Consider the following 25,527-nt stretch of genomic DNA (forward strand, 5'->3'; position numbering starts at 1 on the left):
TGCTACGTCAGAGTAATCACCGCAATCAGCTACTTGGCTACTTAGGCTGGCAGCAGCTCAACAGAAATGATTGAGATTCACGGCTGGCAATCCACCAGTCCCACACTGTAGAAACCAACACAAAAGCAAGTGGGTTTAGCCGGCACCCCTCACGGAGCTCACTAATGGCAACGATGGCAGCCGTAGGGGGTCTAATCAGAGCAGCCTCGTCCCAACAGGCACCAACACTAATTAAGCCATAATTAGAAGCACTTGTCACAGATAAGTGTAGAATCATAATATCACCAGAGGAAAAGAGGACTGGTTCACCTTCTGGAGATGCTACTCATTTACATATTTAATTCATTACCCAGAACCACGCACATGACCTCCATAAAAAATGAGTTCAACAGAACAGAGCTCAGCATCTGCGTAATATCAAAATGAGTAGTAGCGTATGAGTAGAGCCAGTCTTGTTCTGCAGGTACATGTCTATGGAAAATCTTACAATAGCTCAGGGATAAGGTGCAGAGTAAAAAGCTGAGGTGTGCAGCAAAGCGCTGCTTATGCTAGCATGGGGAGTTTGTTCTGACACAGGGTCAAGGGCGGAGGATGAGCGAGCTCCTGGAGGACATCTCGAATTAGGATTTTCTGAACTACGGGTGGTTTCATAACAGCCAAGTGTTGGGGGAGGGGATGCAGAGATCCAGATCCTTTTAATAGCTTGTAGCCCAGAAACAAGGTCTCACAATTGATTCTGCTCTCAATGGGCAGCTGCAGCAAACAGAGATGGTCTTCATTGATTAGCAATACAAGGGAAGAGAAGAACAGCCAATGGGAATGGAACACACACATGCACAAAAAGCTACCATTTGTCTTGCTAATCCCACTCAAATTCTGTGCCACAATGGGCTCACATTTGTCCTCGATAACTACAATAAGTTTAAAAGCCACCCACTCCCTCATACAACATAGCTGTCAGGAGCTGATGGGCTCATTGTCCTCTACATCTTAAAAACAGTTTAGCAGAATATGGTATTTCCCTGCATTGTCAGTCTGGTTACCTTTGTAATGCTGATGGATCCTGATAAGACATTTGTGTTGCATTAGACTTGACATCTCTGGTTTAGGTTCACCTGTAACATTTCATACAATCCTTTCTGAAAGCCCCTGAAGGCATTACAGCAGAGCCATAAACAAAGAGCTGTCATGATCCACCCTGAGGAGTTTCCTTTCATAAAACAAAAAAACTGAAATCTTCTCCAAAAAAAAAAAAAAAAAAAAAAAAAAAAAAAAAAAAAAAAAAAAAAAAAAAAAAAAAAAAAAAAAAAAAAAAAAAAAAACTTAGTCCCATTTGATATGAAATTGCTATCTTTTCCCCAGACTTGAGTTGTATTAATACAGTATGTAAAATGTTAGCACCCTGGAATTCTACATCAAAACAGAGCCTTGACATCATACAATCAACTGGACAAAAATGTACAATAAAATATTTTAATGGAAATTCAGCATTAAAATTATTACAACTTTGAAACTTCAAGATGAAGTTGAAATATTTTAAAAAGCACCAAGGGGGGAAAAAAAAAAACAAAAATCTAAGTCTTGTTGTTTAACAACAAAGCCAGTCTTTTTAGTTTGCTAAAAATTCCCTTTCAAAGGGAGCTTCTTTATATGAAGAAAACGTGCTCATGGTCTATATTAGAGGCTGATGTGAGGATGTAATTTACAGCAGGACTTGTTTCCTCACAAACCCAACTGTGGCATTTCAGCCCCTCCCACCAGTCCTGAACTCCACCTCAAGTTTAGTGTCCCAGCTGTGGTGTTCCCACCCCACACCATCAGTCCTTACACTCCTCCTTCCAGTCCCTGAAGATGTGCTCCATGGCCTTACGACTCGCCCAGCTGCCCACATTGACAGTGGGGACAATCTTCGTGGGCTTCAGCCACTGGACAAAGCGCTTCATCTCCAGGTAGCTGCTGTGCTCGCTGTAGGGGATGCCTGAGGAGGAGGAGGAGGAGGAGGAGGAGGGATTCAGCTCATACCCAGGGCTGTTGATGGGGAAAGTCAGCCATCTAAAGCAGTGTACAGGGTAAGGGGAGACGCAAACACCAGAAGACCCCCTGGTTCAGGAACTTACATGAAGTTCGGAAAGACCGACTTCCTGTGAACTCAAACTGAACAAGCACATCACCATGTTCAGCACCAGTACACACACCCGGGGGGAATTATGCAACAGCTACTTGCATTTATGTTGAGTAAATGTGTTTTTGAAGTAGATACTAAAGTCTCTAAATGAAAAATAGGAAATTCTTAAGAATTTCCTAATTAATTCCTAGCCTTAACTTTCACACTAGTGCTCATTTTAAATGACCCAGATAACACAGTTCCATGTCCCACAGACACACACTTCATTTGTCTCCTGTAGGCCAAAGTCTCAGTGTGGAGAGGATTCATTATATGACACTTTTCTCCAAGTTGGCCTACAATATTTGTACACTACTTTCATGGATTCACCGAATTATGGAATTACTATGTAAATTCAGGGTAAGAACCCAGATCAGAAGTACTATAGCAGGCTACAGGATTCAAACCTGGGTTCTTTGACTGTAAGGTGACTGCTCCAACCACTACACCACCTGCTGGTGGACTGGTTCAAATAAAGCAGGAACTGTTCACACAGAACAAGGCTTCACACACCGCAGCCTAGCGGGACCATGGTTAGACACCTGTGTTCTTCAGATTGACGACCATCAGAAACCATAATAGCAGTAATTCAGATCCACAGCCATACCCACAGCTTCTCCACTTACCATAGATGATGATGTTGTCCTGGATCTCAGGTCGAATGTCCTCCACCCCCGTCACTTGGCTGGAGTACGTCCATCCAGTGGGCTTAAAGGCCAGGACCTGATCATACATCGTTGAGAACTTCCGCAGGTGTGTTCGCAGACTCTGTCAGGGCCATGGGTGGATTTGCAACAACACGAGGGCATGTAAACATAAGTCACATGGCAATAGAATTGTGGTCTCTTTGCGCATATCAGAGGGACAACAAAGCCTGCACCCAGCACCCTGTGTAACAATAACATGTTGCCCTCTGTCACTCAAAGCTACCTTGAAGTTGACCTGCATCATGGGCAGCACATGTACGCGAGCAGCTCTCCAGTCCGTGGTGACCAGCTTGAGTATTCTCTCCGACTCCAGGCAGCTCATGGTGCCAAACTTATCCCGGGAAAGGCCTGCCTTGCAGCCCAGCACGTCTGCCAGTGCTAACCCACACGAACACACACGAGACAGGGGTCAGGAAGTCTGGACAACTGTTTTCATATCAGCCCCATCATTTCTGATCGATATTTTTAAAGCCACATCTCAGTTAACCATAAAAATCTGAGAATCAGAACCATTATAGAAAGCCTGACAACAAAACATATTCTTTATGGGCTACGCCATCACCCCTATTGGCCATAGCCACACTCCTCCACAGCAACTCCACTTACCAAGGAAGATCTTCTCCTTCCCAACAGAATAGGCCCCACACACCACCAGCGTACTGGGATACAGGGTCACATGTTCAAAGGCCACATTGGCTGCAAAGGTGATCACCTGCTGCTGGGAAGGGAAGGTGTACCCTGGACTGCAGTACCTGAAGCGGGTGAGTGTACAACATTTAGCTCACAGAAACAGGCAACTCATACCACGCTAAGAAAACTTGATTCAGCTCTATGGACTTCAGCCAGTATTTAACTGCAATAAAAGTTCTTTTTTTTAAACAGTTAGGGACACAATGAATTGTGTTAAGATCTACAGCTAGATTTCATCAGGGTTTAGGGTCCTTTCAGATTCCATACTGTTGACTGTTGTCACTGCACCGGCTAATGCATTCTGGCAAAATACACCTTCTAATGCTACATTTAGCCACACAGGCTCTGGGCCTAGGGAATTCTGAGAAAGAACTCTCACGTAGTGTCCAGGTAAAGAGTCTGCACCCTGTGACACAGCAGCTCCGGGTAGCGCTCCATGGACGGGTCAGCACGGAAGTCGCCCGTGTGGAGCACTGTCTGCCCATCCGGTAGAATGAAAAGCAGCATAGATGCACCTGGGCAGCTGGAACACAGACGCAGGTCATGTTGCAGAGTCATGGTACCATCATCTGGGGCCAGTTGAGGGCACAGTAAATAGGCAGTATATAAATGACTTCAGATAAGAGCATCTGACAAGCAAATCAAGTATGTATAATTGAGAAGGGCAGCTAAGGAACAAATTTACATTTCTTCATTTAGCAGACACTTTTCTCCAAAACAACGCACATCTCATAGAAAATACAATTTGTGCATTACCTTAAGAGAAAGAGACATAGCTGCAGATGTGTGATTCTTAAGTACAGTTTGTTTCCTTCACCATGAAACATTGTGAAGGAAATTTGTATTTGTACACAGTGCCAAGTGATGAGGTTTCAGGTTGCTGTGCGCGCACGCGCGCGCACACACACACACACACACAATCTGCAGCTGTCAAACTAATTACCCATAATTCCAAGAGGTCAGCTGGTACTCACTGGTTAGCATCCAGTAAGATGACTGTTACTCCCTCCACAAGGCATGCCGTGTTCATGGGTAGGATGTGGATGTACTGCTCATCTATGTGCAGCTTCCTTTTCACCAGGTTACCTGTGATCTGACATGTGAGAGGCACAGGTTACCAACCACCAATGAAACGCGGTGAAGGAATGTTTCCCACACAAATCAGAGCTGCCATTACTTGCCAGGTGTGAGCAACTGACTCGAGGAACAGAATAATGGGTGCACAGTGAGCAGAAAGTGTGGCCTAACAGCAGGATTCCCAGACCCACAGCCTACCCGATTACAGAAGATGGGCAGAGTGGAGGTTTTTCTCAGTCCGCCATAGTGGTCTGCGTGAAAGTGTGTGAGGAAGTAACAAGTGACTCCCTCTATGGTCCCATACTGGAAGGCATCTACTACAAAACTAGTGCCTGGACAGAGAGCAGAACAGAACAGAAGAGACTTGCTATTATACTTTTAATTAAGTGGAAAATTTGCTAGACAAACAACAACCACTGCCAAAAACAAAAGGGCGTTACTTCGGCCATCAACAGCTTCCATTCGTTACAAAAATTCACATCTTTGAAAATGAAACTGAATTTATGAAAAAACTGGTAATGGGCACATTTGGATTTTGGTTTAATATGTTGAGTTCTAGCAACCAGTGATTGCAGAGTGCTCTGTGCATGAAACAACCTCAGCTTTTTACATTTACTTAGCAGACACTTTTCTCCAAACTAGCGACTTAAAATGGTAACTATGTAGTGTTACCAGCCTACACACCTTATTCACCAAGGTGACTTACACTGCTAGATACACTACTTACAATAGGTCACTCATCCATACATCAGTGAAACACACTCTCTTGGTGTCACTCACACACTATGGGGGAACCTGAACAGCATGTCTTTGGACTGTGGGAGGAAACCCACGCAGACACAGGGAGAACATGCAAACTTCACACAGACTGAGCGGGGATCAAACCTACGTTCTCTCGCACCACCCAGGCGCTGCGAGACAGCAGTGCTGCTCGCCGTGCGGCCCTTTTTGTTATTTAATCAATCACTACATAGTTAAACAGCCATTGTCTGTTGCTCAATGAAAACACCCCAGGCTTTTGAGACTACACCCACTCATGCCCATTTAACACAGCTGAAGGAGTCATCCTGCTAAACAAACCACCACCAGAGACTAATCCTTCACCACACACAAACACACAGAGAGGGAAATCACCTGGAATTCTCTTGTAGAAGGGACAACGTTTGACTTGCTGCTGGCTCTCACCCGTTCTTTGTCTGGTCCACCTTCTTCTCCAGGGTTTCTGTGTTGTGGTGTCAATCTTTAGTGCTTCTGGGTCATTGTCATTACCTGCTACTCCCCCCACCATCTCTGTATTATCATCACCAAGCGAGCTGGTGGCTTTCCTCTTCCTCTGACATGAGCCAGCAGCTTTCCGTACTCTTTGCACAGCTGCTGGGGCCTGCAGGATATCTTCCTTCACCACCATAGCTTCGGTTGCTGGCTCCTCTTTCTTCAAGGGCTTCAGGCCAAAGAAGACCCCAATATCAGTTTGTCTAAGCCCTGAGGGGGCAGGTTTGACTTGATTTTTCCTGGGTGCCATATCCACCACAAGTTGCCTCTGTTGCGTTGAATCCACAGGAGGCTCCTGCTTCACCACAGCATCCAGCCCACTTTCCTTAGCTCTGATTTGCAAACGCTCGCGTAGATGCTCCAAAACCAACTTTTGAGGAGAGCAACACTCGTGCTCAATAGCAACAGAGCTCAAATCATAATCCTCAGATTTTGTTTTCTCCTGCTTCAGCTTTTGGACAGGACCTCTGAGTTTGATTGGACTTTGGTCACGTGTGGCACTACCGTTAGGCAAGCGATTACCAAGTGCTAACGAGGTAACGGACAACCTCTTTGTGTCATCTTCAGCCTCAGATTGTGACAGGAGTTCAGCTAAAAGTTCATCTTCACTGAAATCCAAACTAGGGGTGAATGAGGAGTCCACTCTTGCTGATTTAATACTGTTATTCTTGTCAGTAAATAAAGTTTTCCTGAAAGAGGGTCTCTCACTTTGGAAGAGTTCAACCTCTTCAGGAAAGGCGGAGAGGGGGGAGTAGGAAATTTGTTCACTGCTGGAATGGAGGACAGAGGCAGAGTTTGTTGAGGTGGGTGTAGACTGAACAGCTTCACTCGCACTGCTAGCACACAAAGGTGTGGAAGGTGCTCTACTCTTTTTACGCACAGTCTTAGACCCACCAAACGCAGGTGACCAGCCCTTGCGCTTCCGGATATCTTCCGATGTTGGAGACCGCAAGAGATGAAAAGCGTTAGACCGAGTGCTGGCTGGGGATGGGCCTGATTTACACTGTTGGCCAGGGGAAGGGCTTGAGCTGGATGTACTGGCTACCCCCTTAAACAAGGGTCCTGGGCTGACCATGCCTCCACTGCTGGTTGCACGGGTATGGGCAAGCAGGAAGTGGCTGTACTTCTTGTAGTGGCTTGAAATGGCGGAGGAACACATGAGGCCATCGGGACATTCTGTTTAATGTGGGGAATATTAAATCCTGTGAGATCACCTAACTTTACAAGACATTTGCAATACTGAACTGTAGCATCATAATAATTTTTCACACTCTGGAGCTCCCACATACAGTTTGGAGAAATAATGAAATGATCTGGAACACAGTGTCAGTACTGCACACTAGGGGTAAAGCACATTCAAAAACATTTACCGTCTTTCTCAGCGGAGTCCTCCAGGCATTCTGTGACGTGACCGCATCGCGATTGTCCCAGCAGTATGGAGAAGGGCATCTGACAGCTGGGACAAAATCCATCGGAGAGGACCTGGTGCTGTTCATCTGCATCACTACGAGATACTGGAGGTCCACCATGCTCTGATACAGCAACATGCTGGGGAGCTGAACACTGGAACTGAGTTGCATCTCTGGAGACATTTTTCTGTTCTGCTTCCTTATGTGCCTGACTCCTTTTGACACAGAGAGATCTCCCATCGCGAGACCCACTCTTTAGTCTCTCCGCGCAGGGAGATCTCCCATCGTGAGACCCACTCTTTGCTCTCTCTGCACAGGGAGATCTCCCATCGTGAGACCCACTCTTTGCTCTCCCTGTGCAGGGAGATCTCCCATCGCGAGACCCACTCTTTGCTCTCTCTGCACAGGGAGATCTCCCATCGCGAGACCCACTCTTTAGTCTCTCCGCGCAGGGAGATCTCCCATCGTGAGACCCACTCTTTGCTCTCTCCGCGCAGGGAGATCTCCCATCGCGAGACCCACTCTTTAGTCTCTCTGCGCAGGGAGATCTCCCATCGCGAGACCCACTCTTTAGTCTCTCCGCGCAGGGAGATCTCCCATCGTGAGACCCACTCTTTAGTCTCTCCGCGCAGGGAGATCTCCCATCGCGAGACCCACTCTTTAGTCTCTCCGCGCAGGGAGATCTCCCATCGCGAGACCCACTCTTTAGTCTCTCCGCGCAGGGAGATCTCCCATCGTGAGACCCACTCTTTGCTCTCTCCGCGCAGGGAGATCTCCCATCGCGAGACCCACTCTTTAGTCTCTCCGCGCAGGGAGATCTCCCATCGTGAGACCCACTCTTTGCTCTCTCTGCACAGGGAGATCTCCCATTGTGAGACCCACTCTTTGCTCTCCTTGCACTCTTCTTTGCCTTGTCTCTGCAGTAATGAGCGCTGTGTTTCTTTTGCGGTGTCTGTGAGGTGCCGGCCTCTTGTTTCCTGGTCTTCCGGAGAGGTTTATAGTCCCAGATGTTGCTTTCAGAGTCGCTCTGAGACATTGGGTTCTGTCCCCAAAAAACCAGTCCACTAAGCCTCTCCTGTCAACACATAAGCCTTCAGAAATCAGAATTTCAAACATCTGAGAAAATATAATCTGGGGCCTTACATCGTCTGCTTACAACTGAGACTTGTGTGAGACTCGTACAAGATCATTCGTTTTACCGCACCGGTCAGATTTTGCCATTCTTTACATCATTTTAAAATATATACGAAAAAAGGAACTGCATCGTAAATTATACATTAAATAACACAGTAAATGATTCTCTTCCGCGTGTGACCGGATTTGAGACGCAGACTTACCGCCAAAGACACTGACTGAAATGGTTTGAAATTGATCGCGGTAGATTCCACAATAATTTCCTTCATTTATGTAACATCGGAGTTAGGTGTACATTAGTATAATAATTTAAACATACTATTCACGTTTTCATTAATATGCTGACATAAAGCCGACAATGATTAGCTGATCTTGGTGACCTGTGCCCCGCTTTGGTGGCGAATCTGCGGCTCTCGAATGCCACGGTGCCCGAGCGAACCCTTCCTTATCCGCCTTCCGTCAGCCGGGCGCCGCTCGCCGCTCGCGCTGTCGCCGAGAAGATGGCGGCGCGCTGCTCGCTCGCGGCCTTGCAGCCGCTGCAGTGCGCGCTCGAGGACGCCCTCGCGGACGCGGCCACGGCCGAGCAGCGGACGGAGCTCGTGCTGAGCTACCTGAGGAAGATGGATTCGCGGGAGAAGCAGCTCACAGCGCCCGACTTCGGGGAAGGTGACGAAGTTCAAGTAGCTCCAAGTTGCGCTGTGTTGTTGTTTGTGTGTAATCTTCTGTTTTCTTCAGTTTCTTGTTTGTGTTGTTGTGTATTGAGGCACGCTCGCTGCGAATTATGACGTTCCGTGTTGTGACTGTACGTAAAGGTAAAATTCCTTCAGGAATCCAATCCTTTGTGTACAAACACCCGGCATGTTCTCCAATAAATGTAAAATTGGTGTTATATAAATTGTTGGCATAACTTTAATATCAATTTATTTGTAATGGGGCAGTAGGGGGCGTACTGGTTAGAGCTGCCGCATCCAGAGTCAGTTGTCACAGGTTTGAATCCCACCTCCTGCTATAGTACCTCTGATCAAGGTACTTGATGGAGTAAAAAAATGTCCACTTGCAAATCATTGTAAGTTTGGAGAAGTGTCAGGTAAATGAATAAATCTATTTCTGGAAGTATAGAACCTACCTGTTCTGGCTGTGGTTAGTTTTGCAGATTGTGTGTTGTGATTGGTTGATTTAGACATGAAGAGGAAGCTGGAAATCTGTGTTTGGCTCCCACCCCGGCCCCCCACCCTGCTCAATACCACAACTGGGCAGATGATGGATGGTTATTAAAAGCACTTTTACTAACAGCTGCACTCTTTGCTCAAGAAAACCAGAGGAGCTACATTACCGATCCTAAAAGACAGCTGCTGCCGTACTTGAACATGGTAACACATATGTGATTGGACTTTTTTTCCCCCTCAATGTGTCAGTCTTTACACCGTTGCTGATCAGAGAGCTACAACTTTGAAATCTTCAAGGTACGTGGAATTCCGGAAGATCTGCACGCTGTGGATGACAATTTGAGTTTGACCTGGACCGACACCTTTGCGGCATGCTGAGTGTTCAGAAGACTCAAACCAGTCCCTGTCACCCACAATGTGACGGTATGACGGAACACTTTAGGATGCTCATCGATCACAGTTGGGACAGTGTGATGACTACCAGTTAGCCTCAGCATCTAACATCAGTCCTTACTCCACAGCTGGCTCTACTCCATTCTTTCTCATACATAGAAGAGAGAAAAGGATTCCAGCCAGAATGTTTTACCCCAGTTTTACCTCCTCTCCTATCCCGCTGAGAGACTATTCAGTGTAAAATTAAATGAATTTCAGTGTGCCTTCTAAGTTATGAAACAGACTCTGATAGCTTAAAATTTTCCCACTTCAAAATAGGTGATCTTATGTGGTTAAATGATCCCACATCAGAAGCTTGCTCCTTCCTGGAAGGCTTCTTTGAAATTCTGGAGTACCTTGGATCCACAGATGTTGCTCCTGATGTGATCTTTAACATTTGCTATCCATTGGACCAGTTAGTGATCTTTCTAAGTTCATTATAGTTGACTATGGCCATACAACACACCTTTACCTTGGACTGGTAGGGAAAAGCAGGATGGATGCTTACCCTCTCAGTCTAACCCTACATATGTGGCTGCATTATCGGGTGTCTTATCCTTCAAACCCTGAAGGATAACGGGTATCGAGCTGAATTTACTTGACTACAGCGATGCTCCTCAGCAGCATCATGTTATGCACCCTCCCCAACCCACATCGCTGCCTGCTGCCCAACGTGGCTGCACAGTGGAGAACAAGACTACTACTATTCTGCTTGTTCTGCACGGTCAGCGTTCTCTTTCTTCTGGACTTTCAGGTGGACCCCATGTTAAACATCTTAGTAATTTGAAAAAGACTACATTTTGCATATATTTATTTAGCAGATGCTTTTCTCCAAAGCGACTTCCAATGGATACTATGTTGTGTTTTTAGCCCACACACCTTTTTCACCATGGTGACTTACACTGCTAGAGACACTACTTATACTGGGTCGCTCATCCATACATCAGTGGAACACGCTCTCTCTGTCACTCATACACTATGGGGGAACCTGAACAGCATGTCTTTGGACTGTGGGAGGAAACCGGAGGACCTGGAGGAAACCCACACAGACACAGGGAGAACGTGCAAACTTTATAGTGATATGACTCCTTTTGTTCTTAAAATGTGTGGACTCCCCCCCCCCAGGTTCTTAGATGTTTTGTGGACATTTTTTTGTGGGAGGGATTAAAAAAAATCTGAGTATTAGTATTGTAAAAGTTTTTTGTATGAGTTAATTGAATTGCTATTAACATGAATTTCCCTGCAGGGTTTAATAAAGTATTAACCCTATCCTAACATCCAGCCACCACTTTCTTGGACACTCTTTTTACATACTTATTTTTGTTTGTTGTGATGTTTAGTTGTGTCGTCCTGCCTGCTGTTTCACGAAGCTGTGACTCACATTTTCCCTCCCCCCTCCCCTGCTGTGTGTCTCAGGCCTTGAGTGGCTCAACACGGCGGGGCCCCTCTCGCTGCACCGCGAGCTCTCCGGCAGTCTGGTGTTGCTCGACTTCTTCACCTACTGCTGCATCAACTGCATGCACCTCCTGCCCGACCTACACGAGCTGGAGCGGCGCCACCCCATAGCAGGTGGGAAGGGGCAAGGGTGGGGGTTGGGGGAGGGTGATGTCTAGCCCGGAAGCACAGCATGGTTTTAGACAGTCAACAAGCTAATGAAAACCATTCTTGTTCTCATACACACACAGTACTTTATGTACTGAGTGTGGTTTCAGCTCTGGTCCCATTTGTGAGGGGAACCTCCGCTTGACGTTATGGGTCGGGTTTGGCTGAGTTGTCAGCAGAATGGGTCACAGTGACCCACCCCAGGATGAGCAGACTAAGGGTCCTTCCACAAACAACCTCATTGTAGGCACTGTGGAGTGACACAGGAGGCATGTAACGTGACCGTGTGCTTGCTGGGTCTGGCACAGCTGTGGGTCTGTTACGTAAGTGGAACCTTAAGTGGTTCTGTTCTCGCTGTGCATTTGGCCCTGCCAGTTCTGCTCATTGCTGAGGCGTGACTTGGACCAATTGCTTCCCAGGATTGCGTCAGGTTTTTGCTGATTATATCACGACTTTTAAATGCACTTCAGTTGCGCATGTGTGCGTGCGTGCGTGTGTGCCTGTGTGTTGGTTTGTTCTTTGGGCGCTCAAGCTGGACTTCCTGCTATCAATTTATGCTGTGGAAAATTGTTTGGATTCATTTAGCTGCTCTGTCACATGTCACAGGGGTCAAAAGCTGCTGCATTTCCACAAGGAGCAGCACGTGGCGTGGTGGTCAGAGTTATCACAGTGATAGAACACAGGTTCAAAACGCCACTTGTTGCCCTTGATCAAAGTAGGGTAACGTGTCATCAATCCGAGTCTGATTTGTAATGGGTTTTTTTATTTTTATTATCTGTAAGGGAGGGCATAGCAGCAGTTTACCATTGCCACCTTCTCTTTTGGGTTGTGAAGAGTATGTCAACTCTACACGCCCTAAGCTGGATTTGAACCAACGCCTGAATAAGTAGCTCAGGAGCTGTGAAGCACGGGCTTTACCCACTGTGTAACCATGGCTCTGTTAGTCAAGGTACTTGCCTTCAGTTAGTACAGTAAAAATTATTCTGCTGTGATAAATGTGTAAATCATTGCAAGTAGCTCAGTGTACAAACCTAACATAGTAACTCACTAGAGAAAAGTGTGAGTTTTATAAATAATAATTTCCATTTAACACCTGCCCTCTGCTGTCACTTTAGCCTTTACTTCTGTAGGAAATGGTCATACCCATGGTTCAGCGTCAAGGCCTATGTGTGCCTTGCTGATGGAAGAATCACTGGGTGCGGATGCACGTTGTGCCGATAAACCGTGCCGGTGACAATGACCAGCCTGTGGCTTATCACCAGGATCCATTCCTGATGGCGTGTGGTTGCGTGAAAGTCTGCGGTTCACGGGGGTAACGCGCCGTCGTGCTGTTGAGGACCTCTCCCTCAGGAGCTTTATCTCTGCCAGGACACAAGTGGCTACTGCTCAAAATAGACCACAGCAACCACTCTGACCATTGCACTTTGGTCTGCTGAGAGCTGTCCCAGGGCTTATTATAGTCCATCCAAGTTGGTGCTATCTTGTTCCTACTGTCCTTAGGCATGCAAGGGCTCTTAATGGGGCCTGCCGTGGGCCGCACGGTGACAGTATCTCGCCTGTGCTCTTGCACTTAACCTCTGGCAGCGCTCTTTGTACATTCCAGTACGTACGTTTCGTACGTTCACAGTCGAACCCCACACAGACGTCAGACTTCAGACAGCTCAGCTTGGAACTCAGCCCAGCGACACCAGTCAAAACTTTTCTTCTGTCACCATCTCAACTGACATTTAATTGTTTCAGTTTGTCTTATTTGGCTGCATTTTTTTTTTATTTGCTTGTTAAATTGCTTAAGCATGAAACATTTGTACAAAGTCCTGTATAAAAGTCAGTGCAGCTATTTCAGATGGGTAAGACACCATTATTTGTCCATTTTGATAGAGGGTGAGTAAAGGAAATTTTACACTGTATGAGTGGATGTGAATCCGCTGTGTCAGTCTAGTACAGCGCTCAGACATAGACCCCACTGGATACCATCACGTTACTGTAACTTTTACACACCAGTATGGTTTTATTTATTTTTAACTCTGTTCCCTTTTCATAGGAATCCTGGTTCACTTCATGTAATCTAACACTGAGTGAGAAAACAATCTTAAAATCCAATATTGATTTGGGCAGTTTTTCTGGTTGGGGTTTATCAGTGTTCTTTACAGTTAGTTTATATTCCTCAGTAGAGAAATTCAGAGAACTCTGAGAATTCTGTTTGTTTCCCTTGTTGTTGCTGATGTTTCATTTATTTCCCATGACATTTGGGATACTCAGGCACTCTGTGTGCGTTGTCAGTTTATTATTTTTCCATCAAATTTAAGGGTTTGGCCTTTAAAGAAACAAGGAATGGTGCAAGTAAATGGATACGTGGATGGCGTGGGGTAATTGGGTATGGGTCCATATTTGGGAAAGCCTCAGAACTGCTTGTTTGTCCAGGAAGATGAATGAGTGTTCATCTGCCTAGCTCCCCTTCGTACCCAAGTTTGGTCCCTTTTCCCAGGCTCCTCGTTTACCTAAGCTTCTACCCTCCTGTTACTGCCTCCACCTTTGGACAGACTAGACTCTAGGGGGGTATCTGCTTCTGAAAGCCCACTCTCCCTGTTAGCATGTCCTGAGAACGGAGTAAGAGCAATGACTGCACTGGGAAAATCCATCTGCGATAACGATGAGTAACACCACAGTTTGCTTGGTTTTATTATATCTAATATTAATTGAATATGTTGTATGTTTAGTTTTTCACTGCTGCAGCACCAGTCATGTCCTATCTGAGTCACCCTGTCATGTGTCTCTCCTCAGATGGACTAGTGGTGGTCGGTGTGCACTCGGCCAAGTTTCCAAATGAGCGTGTGCTTGCCAGCATTCGCAGCGCTGTGCTGCGCTATGACATCACTCACCCGGTGGTGAATGACGCTGAGGCTCATCTCTGGCAGGAGCTGGAGGTGTCCTGCTGGCCCACCCTGGTGCTGCTGGGGCCGCGCGGGAACCTGCTCTTCTCGCTGATGGGAGAAGGCCACCGTGAGCGCCTCTTCCTCTTTGTCCAAGTTGCTCTGCAACATTACCGCCAGATGGGCAAGCTGAAGCCCGGAGGTGTCAAAGTGCGGCTGTACAAGGACAGCCTGCCGCCCTCACCCCTGGCCTTCCCAGGGAAGGTGGCGACAGAACTGAATGGGGAGCGGTTGGTGGTGGCAGACACCGGCCACCACAGGATCCTGGTAGTGTCCACCAGCGGACAGGTGCTTCACTCAGTGGGGGGTGAGCTGTCCTACAGGCCTGCATGCTTACTGTATCAGTGTTTAAGAGAGGTTAATGTGCCTGTCCAGATGTGACTGTGTGACAGGATATCTGTTATCCTTTCCAACACCTGACAGGTCCAGGAAATGGGTGGAAAGATGGCGACCTGTCGGAGGCTTTGTTCAATTCTCCACAAGGCGTGGTCATGAAGGGTGATGTTGTGTTTGTCGCCGACACAGAGAACCACCTCATCAGAAAGGTACATAAACATCAGCTAGACCAGGACAGAACATTGCTGGACTGGGTCCTACGGAAGTAACCCTGTCTGAGGAAAGCAGGATGTCATGGAGCTTTTTAACCCTGATAAATGTCCTTCTCCTTGAGCCAGATCGACCTGTCGGAGGGGAAGGTGAGCACTCTAGCTGGTGTCGGGGTACAGGGCACGGACAAAGTGGGAGGGGGCTTGGGCCCCCAGCAGCCAATCAGCTCACCCTGGGACCTGGCTTTGGGCACTGCTGGTAAGGTCCAAATTGTCTTCTGTTGAACAATGAGGATGATTGACAGTGACAGTTGTCTCTCTTACTCTGCTGTGGTGGGCGAGTGGTAAAAAGGAGCAGGTACGTGGGGTGGGTTATAATGGAGCCCAAGCCGACCACTATGAGCCATCATTTTGGATTATGGCTACAGCACATTGTGGTCACATATAGGTACATTGTTTTAATTGTCCACATTTTAACTCATCAGTTAACAGTGAATCTTATTTGCTGAGTTAGTCACACGACATCAGTTCTGTAGCTCGGGGTTCTCATTTCTTCTGAAAATAAAAATAGTCTGGGGTGTTCAGGTCACGTAGGTGTTATGCTGTGCCACTGAGACCTTACTCAGCAAGGTGTGTATGTGAGAGTGAGACCTCACTCGATTTAGGATTGCTTGTCAGCAACCAGCTGGTTTCCTCTCCCCTCTGAGAGGAATTCCCGTAAGTCCCAGGGTACGATGTCTCTCCACTTTCTCTCCCTTACACCCCCCCTTGTTCACTCTCTCCTCCCTTGTGTGTAGCTCTCTGCTTTCCTGGGCTGCTTCTTCTGCTTCGCTGAACTTTTTTCTTCTTCATCCTCTGCTTTGTGAAATCCAATATCCAGCATAAATCCAGCGTTTGTTCATTTGCCGGAGGACATTTTGTGGTCATTCCCTTCCTTTGTGATTCACTTTCCACTCTGTACGCTTATCAGTTTTGGCAGTCTTGTTCATGCCTCTTTTGAAGTGCAGTTCGTATCTGTGTAAACAACACACAGTTGCTGTTTATCTTTGTAGTTTTCTCTGCCAAAACCAGTTGCCGCTTTTAGGGTATTTGTTGATGTGAATAAAGCGGACAGAAGGAGGCTGCTCTCTCGAGGGTGGCTGCACCTCCTGTGTTGAATCCCTGATCTTCAGGGATGTGACAAGACACTCATGGGCTGCAGGGTGATAATCTACTCATATGACACTAATGGATTATAAGGGCTTTTAAAACCTATCCAGTGGTAGCAGTTTATGACAATTTCCTTTGTTAATAATTCACACCCATTAAAGCTGATCTGGACCAGCCAGTTCTCTGACAGTGGAGTTATACCAATATAAATTGTTCCCATTCACTAAATGTATAAATGAAGCAGTTAAAAGGCTAAATTCTTCCATTGGATGTATTAAATCTGAGTTGTAGAAAGGTTTTATATGGAGGTACTACTGGAAGGGGTGCTTGAAGTAATTATGCACCCTTTCCACGGAGGTGGGTGTCAGTGGTGCAGGACTCCCAGCTGCACAGTGTTCACGTTGCTGATGTTATCATCTGCCCAGCAGTACAGCATGGTACAGACCAGACTTCCACACAGGGTGTGGGGAGCATGTGAACGGATGGATTTGAGGGCATTGGGTCAGGTTTGGCTTCTGTTTAGGCCGGTCTAAGTTCCCACAGTTCCCACCCTCTCGGCAGTCAGCTGGTTCTGGTTGGTGGGCTTGGGATCGGTGGCTTCAGGGCTTTCTCTGCAGTCTGAAATGGCGCCTGTGAGCTGGAGGATGTGCAGAGTGCTGCAGGGAAAGGGCCAAATCCTGTTTACATGCAGATACCCCATGTCACAACCACAGGTAATGTATCTAAGCTCTCCTGTGGGGGGAGGAGGGGATTACAATCAGATATGTTTTATATATGCTTTGGCTTGAAGGATTTTTTTTTTTTAAAAGTCCTGAGTCATTAAGATGTGAAAATTAGGACAGAAATAAATCAATGTCTATTATAACAGTGGATATGAGATGATGCCCTGCCCTCCCTTTTCTCCAGGCACCAGAAGAGGAGAATTCTTTATTTTGTTATTTTTTCTTTTATCTTTGTCAGAAGGTCACTCCCCTGGTTATTCTGCAGTCAGCAATTAGGTTTGTGATGAAAACCATCGCAGGTGGACTGCCACAGAGGATGAGGCAAGCTGGAAGGAAGCTCTGCTGTCCCTCTGAAACCGTTTAAAAAAGCTCCCTTGGGAGCCAACTCTCCTGAAACAGTGAGCATCCAAGGGAATGTTTGTTTCCTTGGTGGCGCACACTGTGCCGGACTGGACCCCTCAGCCTGCCTCTCAGGCTCTGGTGGTATCGTCCCAAAATAAACCACTGAACCAGTGCTCAGCTCTGCCCCCAGCCTCCTTCACCCCTGCAGGGTAGCCCCAAACAGGCTGGGAAAAGGGAGAGAGCAAATCCTGCAGTCCACTCCAGCAGTACCATATTAGTGCTCTTGCTGGGATTACAGGGAGTGATCAGTCCCTTTTTTTAAAACTGCTAATGATTATTACAAAACGGAGATTGTGTCTGAAAGGATCACTGATGTTCCTGCCAAACAGACGGGCTAAGCTGAACTCCATATTGTTCCCTCTGGCCTTGGTGTTGCTACTAGTGGAGAGATCCCAGTAGATTTTAAGGGTTTTATTTCACACAGTGACTCCTGGGACTCATGTGAGAGACTCTAAAATTAGAGAGTAGAAAGAACATAGTCAGTTTAAAGGGAGCCCTTGAAAAGCGACAAAGATATTATGACAGCTCTCAGAATGGCGCAGATGGAAACTGGGGTCCAGGGAAAACTCGGTGACCCTGTGGCACCAACTGAGGTGAACGCTGTAAAGTGGTTTCCGTTCCAAGATATAGACGAAAAGGCAAAAATGACATTCTCTGGATTCATTCTGATAAATTGCAGTGATGCTTGTGGATGTGTGTGGTACTACAGCAGCTCAGTTTTCTCATACTCATTCACAGTAATTTTTACCATACCATGGTAAAAACTGATATGTTTTGACCTTTACCTCCTGAAATTTTAATTACTCTTCACTCATTCTGCTGTTTCAGTTCACTTTTAACTTTCTGTCACATGCTTCTGATTGACAGAACCTCATGCGATTATCTCTTTGCCTTGGCTGGTTACTAACTCACGTGCTCCAGGTTACAGATTGGGCAGGAAGGGACTGACTGCTATCTGATGTACCGTTGTGGGAACTGGGGAGTGTGGTGTGCAGCAATGCCAGTGATGCCTCGTCTCTCGTCTGGGTCATCAAAAGTGACAGTTGGCCACTGGGGTCTCCTGTGTTATTGCTGAAAGAAAGAAATCACAGCCAGTGAGATGGTCATTGTCTATTAATGTTGGCAGGATGAATAATTCAGCTTCCTAGCAGCCCCCCCCCCGTGGTTTTATTACAGCTCCAGCACTTCTGCCGCTGGGATCAGTGGGGGTGGGATGAGGGGAGAGGGCAGGTGTGCTCCCTCCTGGCATCAGAATGGTGGTTTGAGTTAGAAGGTTCATGGCATGAGGGAATTCCATACATGGGTGTGTGTTTTAATGTGTGTGCTGTGATGGGTTCTGTTGACTGTTGTAGAAGTTTTCCTCTGGGTTAATGTACTAAGGAATGCTAAATTTTGTGTGTGTGTGTGTGTGTGTGTGTGTGTGTTTGCCAGGTGATGTGGAGGACAATGTGTTGTGGATTGCCATGGCTGGAACGCACCAGATCTGGGCTCTGTTCCTGGACGACGGGAAGCTTCCGAAGTCCGGGTGGGTGCTCTTTTGTAGAAAGTTAGCACCAAATGCTCAGTATATAAATTAAAAAAATTTAAAACTTTGTATGGCACATATCATGGTGAAAAGTCACTCAAAGTTCATGAGGAAATGCACAAAAAAATGGTAAAATAACAGGTTAAATGACAACAACAATGACTAAATTTTGGGGGAAAAAAATTATTATTTGCAATAAACTCAAGCCTGTCTTCTAAAGTGTTTTTTGGGGTCTGCTGTGAAATCTGGAGGTGAACAGGCACCCAAAAAAAGAAACTACAATTCCCAGAAACCCCTGCGAATGGCATGCATGCCATGTGGACATGCTGTATAATTTATTCTCTGCTGAACTATACAGTCGCTGTGTTCCAGGATCTACTGCTTTCAGTTCTCTCCCTATTCTCTCGTAGACATGCCTTGACTTAGTCAGCATTTTGCTCTGTCAGCGTTGAGGTTGCAAAGGTATGCTGTCAGATCTAAAGTCCAGGTCCTTTACTCATCACTGGTGCCCCAGTACTTCCTTTCTCGCAAAAGAGTGGATTCCTCGGGCTCTCGTCAGATTTCTTTTGCAGGGTTACGGACCATGAACAAAGTCATTTAGATAATGAATGTGCATGAGCTCCAGAGCTCTTATCTCTGTGAGCGCTGCATCCCTCAATTATGCAGCTTTTTGCTTATCTGTTTTGCCTCTTTATATTTTCTGTAGGTATTTTGGTGAATATAATGTGCTATGAATAATTATACTTTTCGTAGATCATTTTTAACTCTTTATTTTTGCATGTTTCTCTTGGAAAGGGCCCTGCTCATGTTGACAGTATTGTGTGGGCGTGTTTGGGTTCAGGGAGGCTGATTTTCTTGTGTGCATATGTGTTCCAGTGACTGTCCGAAGGGCACATGCGTGCGTTTTGCAGGCAGCGGTAGCGAAGAAAACCGGAACAACTCTTACCCACAGAAGGCAGGCTTTGCGCAGCCCTCTGGCCTGGCTGTGGCACTGGATCTCCCATGGGTCTGCATCTTTGTGGCGGACAGTGAGAGTAGCACCGTCAGAACCTTGTCCATCAAGGACGGCGCTGTCAAGAACTTGGTGGGAGGGGAGAGAGACCCATTGGTGAGACTGGGGGCCATTGTGTATTGACTGGTGACATCCTGATCCGTCCAACCCACCCATTACCCTCCGTCAGTCTGCCTGCTCTTGTCAGATATTTTATGACATTATCCTATTGAATTATAATTATTTATTTTGGATAATTCTCTAAATGTAATTGTGAAAGAACCAGATGTACATTTTATAACCATTTTAACAGCAGTTATGCTAAATGGAAGGTTTCATGTGAACATTTTGGAGATAACCAGGCGGAACACTTGTTTTTCAGTGTACTTGCACACATGTGTGTTTGGTTTCCATGGAGATCCTTCACAATTGTATCAGTTAATGTGCGTGACACACACAGCCTCTCTTGATGCAGCAATGAGGATATTGACCAGTGAAGTGTAATCAGCAGCTGTTCTGCGCCGTCCATGTCCATGTTTGGGCCGGGCAGCACTGCTCAACACACTCAAACGCTGGAACGGCTTCGGGTTCATCCATCAGACCCCGTGAAGGCATTCCTACCACACTGCAATCAGCCATAGTTTATGTTCGGCCCTGAGGCTGCACACCTCTACACTTTGGTGTGGAGCTCAGTCTATATAAGTAGCAAAGGGGAGGCTCCTACAGTCCACAACACGAAGGACCATACGTGTGACAACCTGCTATCAAACTCAATAGTCTCTGTACACACACGTACATGTACATACATTTATTAATTTGGCAGATGCTTTCCTCCAAAGCGATGTACATCTCATAGAAAATACAGTTTGTGCATTACATTAGGAGAAAGAGACATAGCTGCCGATGTGTGATTCTTAAGTACAGTTAGTTTCCTATCTTCCCATATGCTCGGGCATTCATCACACCAGTAGCTACATAAAACTTCACCAGAATGTTGCAGATTCCTGTTCACCTTCTTAGTAGTTTTTTTTTTTTTTTTTTTTTTTTTTGGAGACACACAAACATTTACGATACATTGCAGGCGTGGCTCTATAAAGGACTGATCCAAGTATGATGTGAACATGTGTACCTTACAGACATGAACATTTACACCTTACATGATCTTAAGAGATCGTGGGTGAAGTGAGTTCAGAAGAGATGAGTTTTAAGACCTTTTTTAATGTACACACACTGTTGTAATTCCACAGATGTTTTATATAGTACGTTGTGTTTAGTTCTCCTGGTTTCAGTACTGCCTGTTCAGTTCTGTACTAATTCTATACAGCTTGGGACAGAGCTCTGAAAGTGGAGTACCAGAGCGCACCAACAATGTACCATGGTGCTGTCACAAGCATACACAACTATTAAGGAGATTGTGTACAGCATTTTAACACAGCACAGATTGCTAGAACGAGTGTAGACTGTAACTCTATAGCTGCCCCCTGGTCCCAGGTGCGGGCGCTGGCCCCTGTCCAGCAGCAGGTTACCCAGCCCTCGTATGCCATCAACTTTCCATTATTCCATTATTCATTTCGGTAGCGGTTTCCTTCTCTTCAATTCTGTTCTGAGGCTCTCTTTTAGCCTCTTCCACATTCTGTGTCCTATTTCTACAGCTGTGTTTTAACTGGAGACCAAGAGGTGCCCTGCTTCAGAGCCAAGGGAAAGCCTTCTGTGTGGGATTCTAACCCACAGCCTTCTGGTGCAGAGCCCAGTTTTTGCTCCATGGTTTGCAGTTTGTCTTCACACATGGAACTTTGTTCAGCAAAAGCTGTAGTGTAGAAAGATGTCAAGCTGATAGGGCAGCAGCCAGATGTCATGCAGCCTGGCTGACTAAACGTGGCAACACTTTTCTTACCAGAATCTCTTTGCCTTCGGCGATGTGGACGGCTCCGGGACCGAAGCCAAACTGCAGCACCCCCTGGGCGTGGCCTGGAGTCCCGAGAAGGAGCTACTGTACATCGCGGACTCCTATAACCACAAGGTGTGTGGCCGCGAAGAAGCGTGCTGCTGGAAGGATCTCAGATATTGAATTGAAACAAAGATGTGGAAGTGTGAGCTGTGAACTCAGCTGGGGATGGAGGTTATTAAAAACTTTAATTTCTTATTTCATAGAAGCCCTAATCAGGCTCTGTATGCATATTGTATGTTTCTGAGTGGAAATTGTGATTAATATCTGTACCACAGTGTATGTAAGAATGAAAGCATCTCCAAACTGTCTTTAATCTCCATGTTGTGATTCACCTTGGTTGTGCGTGGTGTGTGTGAGTGCGTGGGCACGCCTGTACACTCACGTCTTTCTGGATTTGTGTACGTGTCTGTGTCTTTTGTTTCTGTCTCTGGGTTTCATATCCGTATGTGCCTACATTTTGTCCGTCCAGATCAAGGTGGTGGACCCTAAGACCAAGCAATGCCAGGTTCTGGCTGGGACGGGGGAGCCTGGTGGTGCCCGAGGGCCTGGTTTCAGTGAGGTCTGCTTCAGCGAGCCAGGGGGGCTGTGTGTGGGGCAGGGCAGCAAGGTGCTGTATGTAGCCGACACCAACAACCACCACATCAATGTCCTGGACCTGGAGAGGCACACCGCGTCCCTGGTGAGAACCGACACTGAACTGAATAGATGCCCAGGAGGTGTGTATATGCATGTATACAGTATGTGTGTGTGTGCGATGTGTGGATGATTAGAGGAAGCAGAAGGATTGTAATTGTAGTTTAATGGACCCTGGATTCAGAACTTCAGCAGGTGAAAAAACCTCTCTCCGCAGCTCGTCATTTCTGAGGGAGACGTCCTGGATGCAGTGGGCAGCACAGCCCCCAGGAAAGTCCCCTCCCTTCCCAAGTCTGCCCCCTGGGTAGAGTTACCCCCGATGAGTGTGTCACCACAACAGACCCTCCACCTTAGCCTTGCTCTCTCGCTGCCCTCTGGGACCAAGCTGACCAAGGAAGCGCCGAGCTGCTGGGCCATGTCTGCCGAAGGTAGGTTGGGTACACACCCACACACAAACACACCCATGCATGCAGACTCCAGAGCAGTGTGATTATGTCCTCGTTGCTGCACCCACTGTGATGGGCTGTGATAGGAGGCTCTTTCAGCCCATCTGAGCCCCCCCCCCCGCCCCCCCCCCGCACTCACACACACCTCTTGTAGCACTGGCGGACATGCAGTGAGGCTTTTTCTGCCATTGTCCTTCTGTCCGTCAAGAGCCGACAAGCTGTCATCCCACAATGCGTGGGACTGCGCGTCCACAGACAGACGGAACCACGGGCTTTTCAGTGATCAGCTGTAAACGTGATATTGAAGGAAATCCTGCTCTGTGTGTGTTTGTGTGTGTCATTTACTTATGCAAAGGTGGCATTGCCCCTGTGAGCACACACAGCATCACACAGGAGACACATTTGCACGTGTTTGCATTTCCTGTTTTGACACAACTCAATTAAAGTCTCGTCTCACTTATCAGCGCAGCGCCCACAGCTTCTCAGTGGCTGTGATTGGAGGAGCACAGGAGGGGGTCTCTGTACTTATGATGATGATGATGGATTGTTCTCAAGGTTGAAATGAGCTGCTCTACTGTGGTCTGTACGGAGTGTGTGTGTGAGTAAAAGAGAAAGATGTTTCTCGGTCCTGGTCCATGTTTCTCCTGCCCCCTGCAGGTGAAGACTGGCTTCAGGGCCAGAAAGTGACTGGTGACATCATGGATGTGTCCAAGCCCGTCTCCATCACAGCGGTTGTCCCGGCAATTCCACCGTCAGCCACGCCCCTTCTGGTGCTCAACGCCTGGGTGTACTACTGCGGCGAGGGCGGAACATGCATGATGAAAGCAGTCTCATTCAGACAACCTCTTAGGATCGAGGCCCCGCCCAGGAGCGGGGTTGCAGAGATCACGCTCTCTCACAGCTTCTAACTCTCTGCTCTGAGCACCTTTGCTTTCCCACAAAGTGCCCAGCTGCATTCGGCCTGTTCAGAGTTAAGGAAACAGTCGAAAAGGTACTCATCGGCTTTTCTCAAGCCCACACAACATGTGGTGTGAGGACCGTGCTCCTGGCACACGCACCCTGGACTGCAGTGAGTTCACCTGAGGATAGAGAGCCTGACAACCGGATCTTTGGGCCGGCAGGTGAAGAGAACTGCAGTTCTCAAAGGACATGTAGCCACCTTCGCTTCCAGCACCACCTCCCAACTGCGCCTGGACCACAACTGGGCTGGCAACAGAACCAAGTGCCTAACTGAGACCCAACTCACAAGTGTCCTACCATGAGGTGTCACCGCTCAGATCAGAACTCCACATGCAATAAGGGCAGTAGCATAACGGTAATGTAGGGAACACATGCCCACTCGTGTTTTTAAATTTGATATTTTATGTTTAATAACCTTCATGTTAAATGTACTGAAGCTGTATGTTTTGCTTTGTACCTGGGAAATAACCATCATGATCTTGCGTTTGGTTAGCGGACCTTTGTCCGCTGCAAGAACTGCCAAAGAGAACCGGACCCACAGTCACACCCCTTACCGCACAGAGCAGCTTGCTTTTCGGAAACCTCCGTCCGCTGTGTTCCTGAGCTGTGATCTTCCACAGCTGCTGTTTTCATAGCAATAACCCTGCAGAGGCATGTACGGTGGAGTTTTCACACTGCTGTGGTAATAAATTATCTCGTTGCTCGAAAACTGTGTCATTCACTGGCTGAGGGGTTCATCTTCCTGCGAGGGTCCTCCGCTCACTGCAAAACTTCTTGAGAATGCTTTCTCCTACATTTCAAGTGACTGCAGCGATAACTTTTTTCTTTCACAAAATCAGCACATTAAATGTTTTACTATGTGAGTTTTGTCTATTGGAAGGTCATAGAACATGTTATGCATGCTGCATGCTTGGTTCTCCAGCAGGCATTTGGAGCGACGCCGCTTTGATAACTTGACTTTTGCTCATGGAGTGAAGGAGAAGCCACTGTACTACTGGTGGCCAAAGCCAGGAAATGGCTCTCAACAAGCTGCTGGATATCAGACCCACATGGCCTGATCAGTGGGAACCTTTGACATGTTCAGAATGTGTCCTGCGAAAGATACGGAGCTCGTCGTTTAATATCCTCCCAGATGCGTCTTGCATTTCTCTCCTGACCTGAAAAAGTCTTATCTAGAAATTGCTAAGATCCCTGTTGTATCAGCAGGTAGAGGATTGACTAGACCAGGACTCACCTTGTAGGAAAAGCTGCTTTAGGTGACATGTCCAGTAGAATAAATGTCATAGTAGTATAAGAACACAGTTTTTCACGGTAAAGTGGAGTGCAGGACTGCTCCAGGTGTGCTAAAACTGCTTCTCGTTTGCATGTAGCATTTCTGAACCTATGGAAAGAATGTTCCTGGTGGGGGAGGAGGTCTCTTGTTCTCTGACATATGCCTGATCACTGCCCCCTCCCCCCACAGGGGTTTACAGTGACCAGTCCTACCCATCCCCCATTGTGTTGTCCAGGGATTATTTAGGAGGACAAGAAGATCGTGACATGACATAAAACGAGTCCACACTGGTCCATTTGTGCTGGTGCAGCTCATCCTTTTAACAGTTCCACCTGGTGAAAAGTGGCCAA

General features: G+C 46.9%; 2 protein-coding genes across 3 annotated transcripts; one reads left to right on the forward strand and one right to left on the reverse strand.

The window, feature by feature from the left end:
• Positions 1–1,462: 1,462 nt before the first annotated feature.
• dclre1a (DNA cross-link repair 1A (PSO2 homolog, S. cerevisiae)) lies at positions 1,463–8,355 on the reverse strand. The gene is made up of 10 exons (XM_029250128.1): positions 7,731–8,355; positions 7,281–7,550; positions 5,773–7,086; positions 4,837–4,970; positions 4,536–4,654; positions 3,941–4,084; positions 3,478–3,623; positions 3,095–3,249; positions 2,791–2,932; positions 1,463–1,978 (listed from the first exon to the last, which is right to left on the reverse strand). Exons 1-10 carry the CDS (start codon positions 8,353–8,355, stop codon positions 1,818–1,820), a joined length of 3,210 nt encoding a protein of 1,069 aa, XP_029105961.1. The 3' UTR covers positions 1,463–1,817.
• A 554-nt stretch (positions 8,356–8,909) lies between these two features.
• On the forward strand, positions 8,910–24,628 carry nhlrc2 (NHL repeat containing 2). Of its 2 annotated transcripts, XM_029250379.1 has the most exons (11): positions 8,910–9,119; positions 11,468–11,620; positions 14,435–14,890; positions 15,007–15,128; positions 15,258–15,387; positions 18,833–18,926; positions 19,803–20,034; positions 21,815–21,937; positions 22,335–22,544; positions 22,716–22,926; positions 23,602–24,628. In XM_029250379.1, the coding sequence occupies exons 1-11, from the start codon at positions 8,954–8,956 to the stop codon at positions 23,850–23,852; spliced, it is 2,148 nt and encodes a 715-aa protein (XP_029106212.1). In that variant the 5' UTR covers positions 8,910–8,953; the 3' UTR covers positions 23,853–24,628. The 2 variants fall into 2 exon arrangements, with proteins under 2 accessions (XP_029106212.1, XP_029106213.1); XM_029250380.1 differs by lacking the exon at positions 14,435–14,890 and having other exon boundaries at positions 8,912–9,119.
• The last annotated feature ends 899 nt before the right edge of the window (positions 24,629–25,527 follow it).

Source organism: Scleropages formosus, chromosome 3 (genome assembly GCF_900964775.1).
Source record: "Scleropages formosus chromosome 3, fSclFor1.1, whole genome shotgun sequence".
Taxonomy (NCBI): Eukaryota; Metazoa; Chordata; class Actinopteri; order Osteoglossiformes; family Osteoglossidae; genus Scleropages; species Scleropages formosus.

Excerpts from the sequence above, each read along its gene's own strand:
- nhlrc2 (XM_029250379.1), top strand. The coding sequence starts at position 8,954 with ATGGCGGCGCGCTGCTCGCTCGCGGCCTTGCAGCCGCTGCAGTGCGCG. Across the intron at positions 22,545-22,715 it reads AGAGGCACACCGCGTCCCTG|CTCGTCATTTCTGAGGGAGA; the intron begins GTGAGAACCGAC and ends CTCTCTCCGCAG. Across the intron at positions 22,927-23,601 it reads CTGGGCCATGTCTGCCGAAG|GTGAAGACTGGCTTCAGGGC; the intron begins GTAGGTTGGGTA and ends TGCCCCCTGCAG.
- dclre1a (XM_029250128.1), bottom strand. The coding sequence starts at position 8,355 with ATGTCTCAGAGCGACTCTGAAAGCAACATCTGGGACTATAAACCTCTC. Across the intron at positions 7,551-7,730 it reads TGGGTCTCGCGATGGGAGAT|CTCTCTGTGTCAAAAGGAGT; the intron begins CTCCCTGTGCAG and ends GCGATGGGAGAT. Across the intron at positions 2,933-3,094 it reads TGATGCAGGTCAACTTCAAG|AGTCTGCGAACACACCTGCG; the intron begins GTAGCTTTGAGT and ends TGGCCCTGACAG.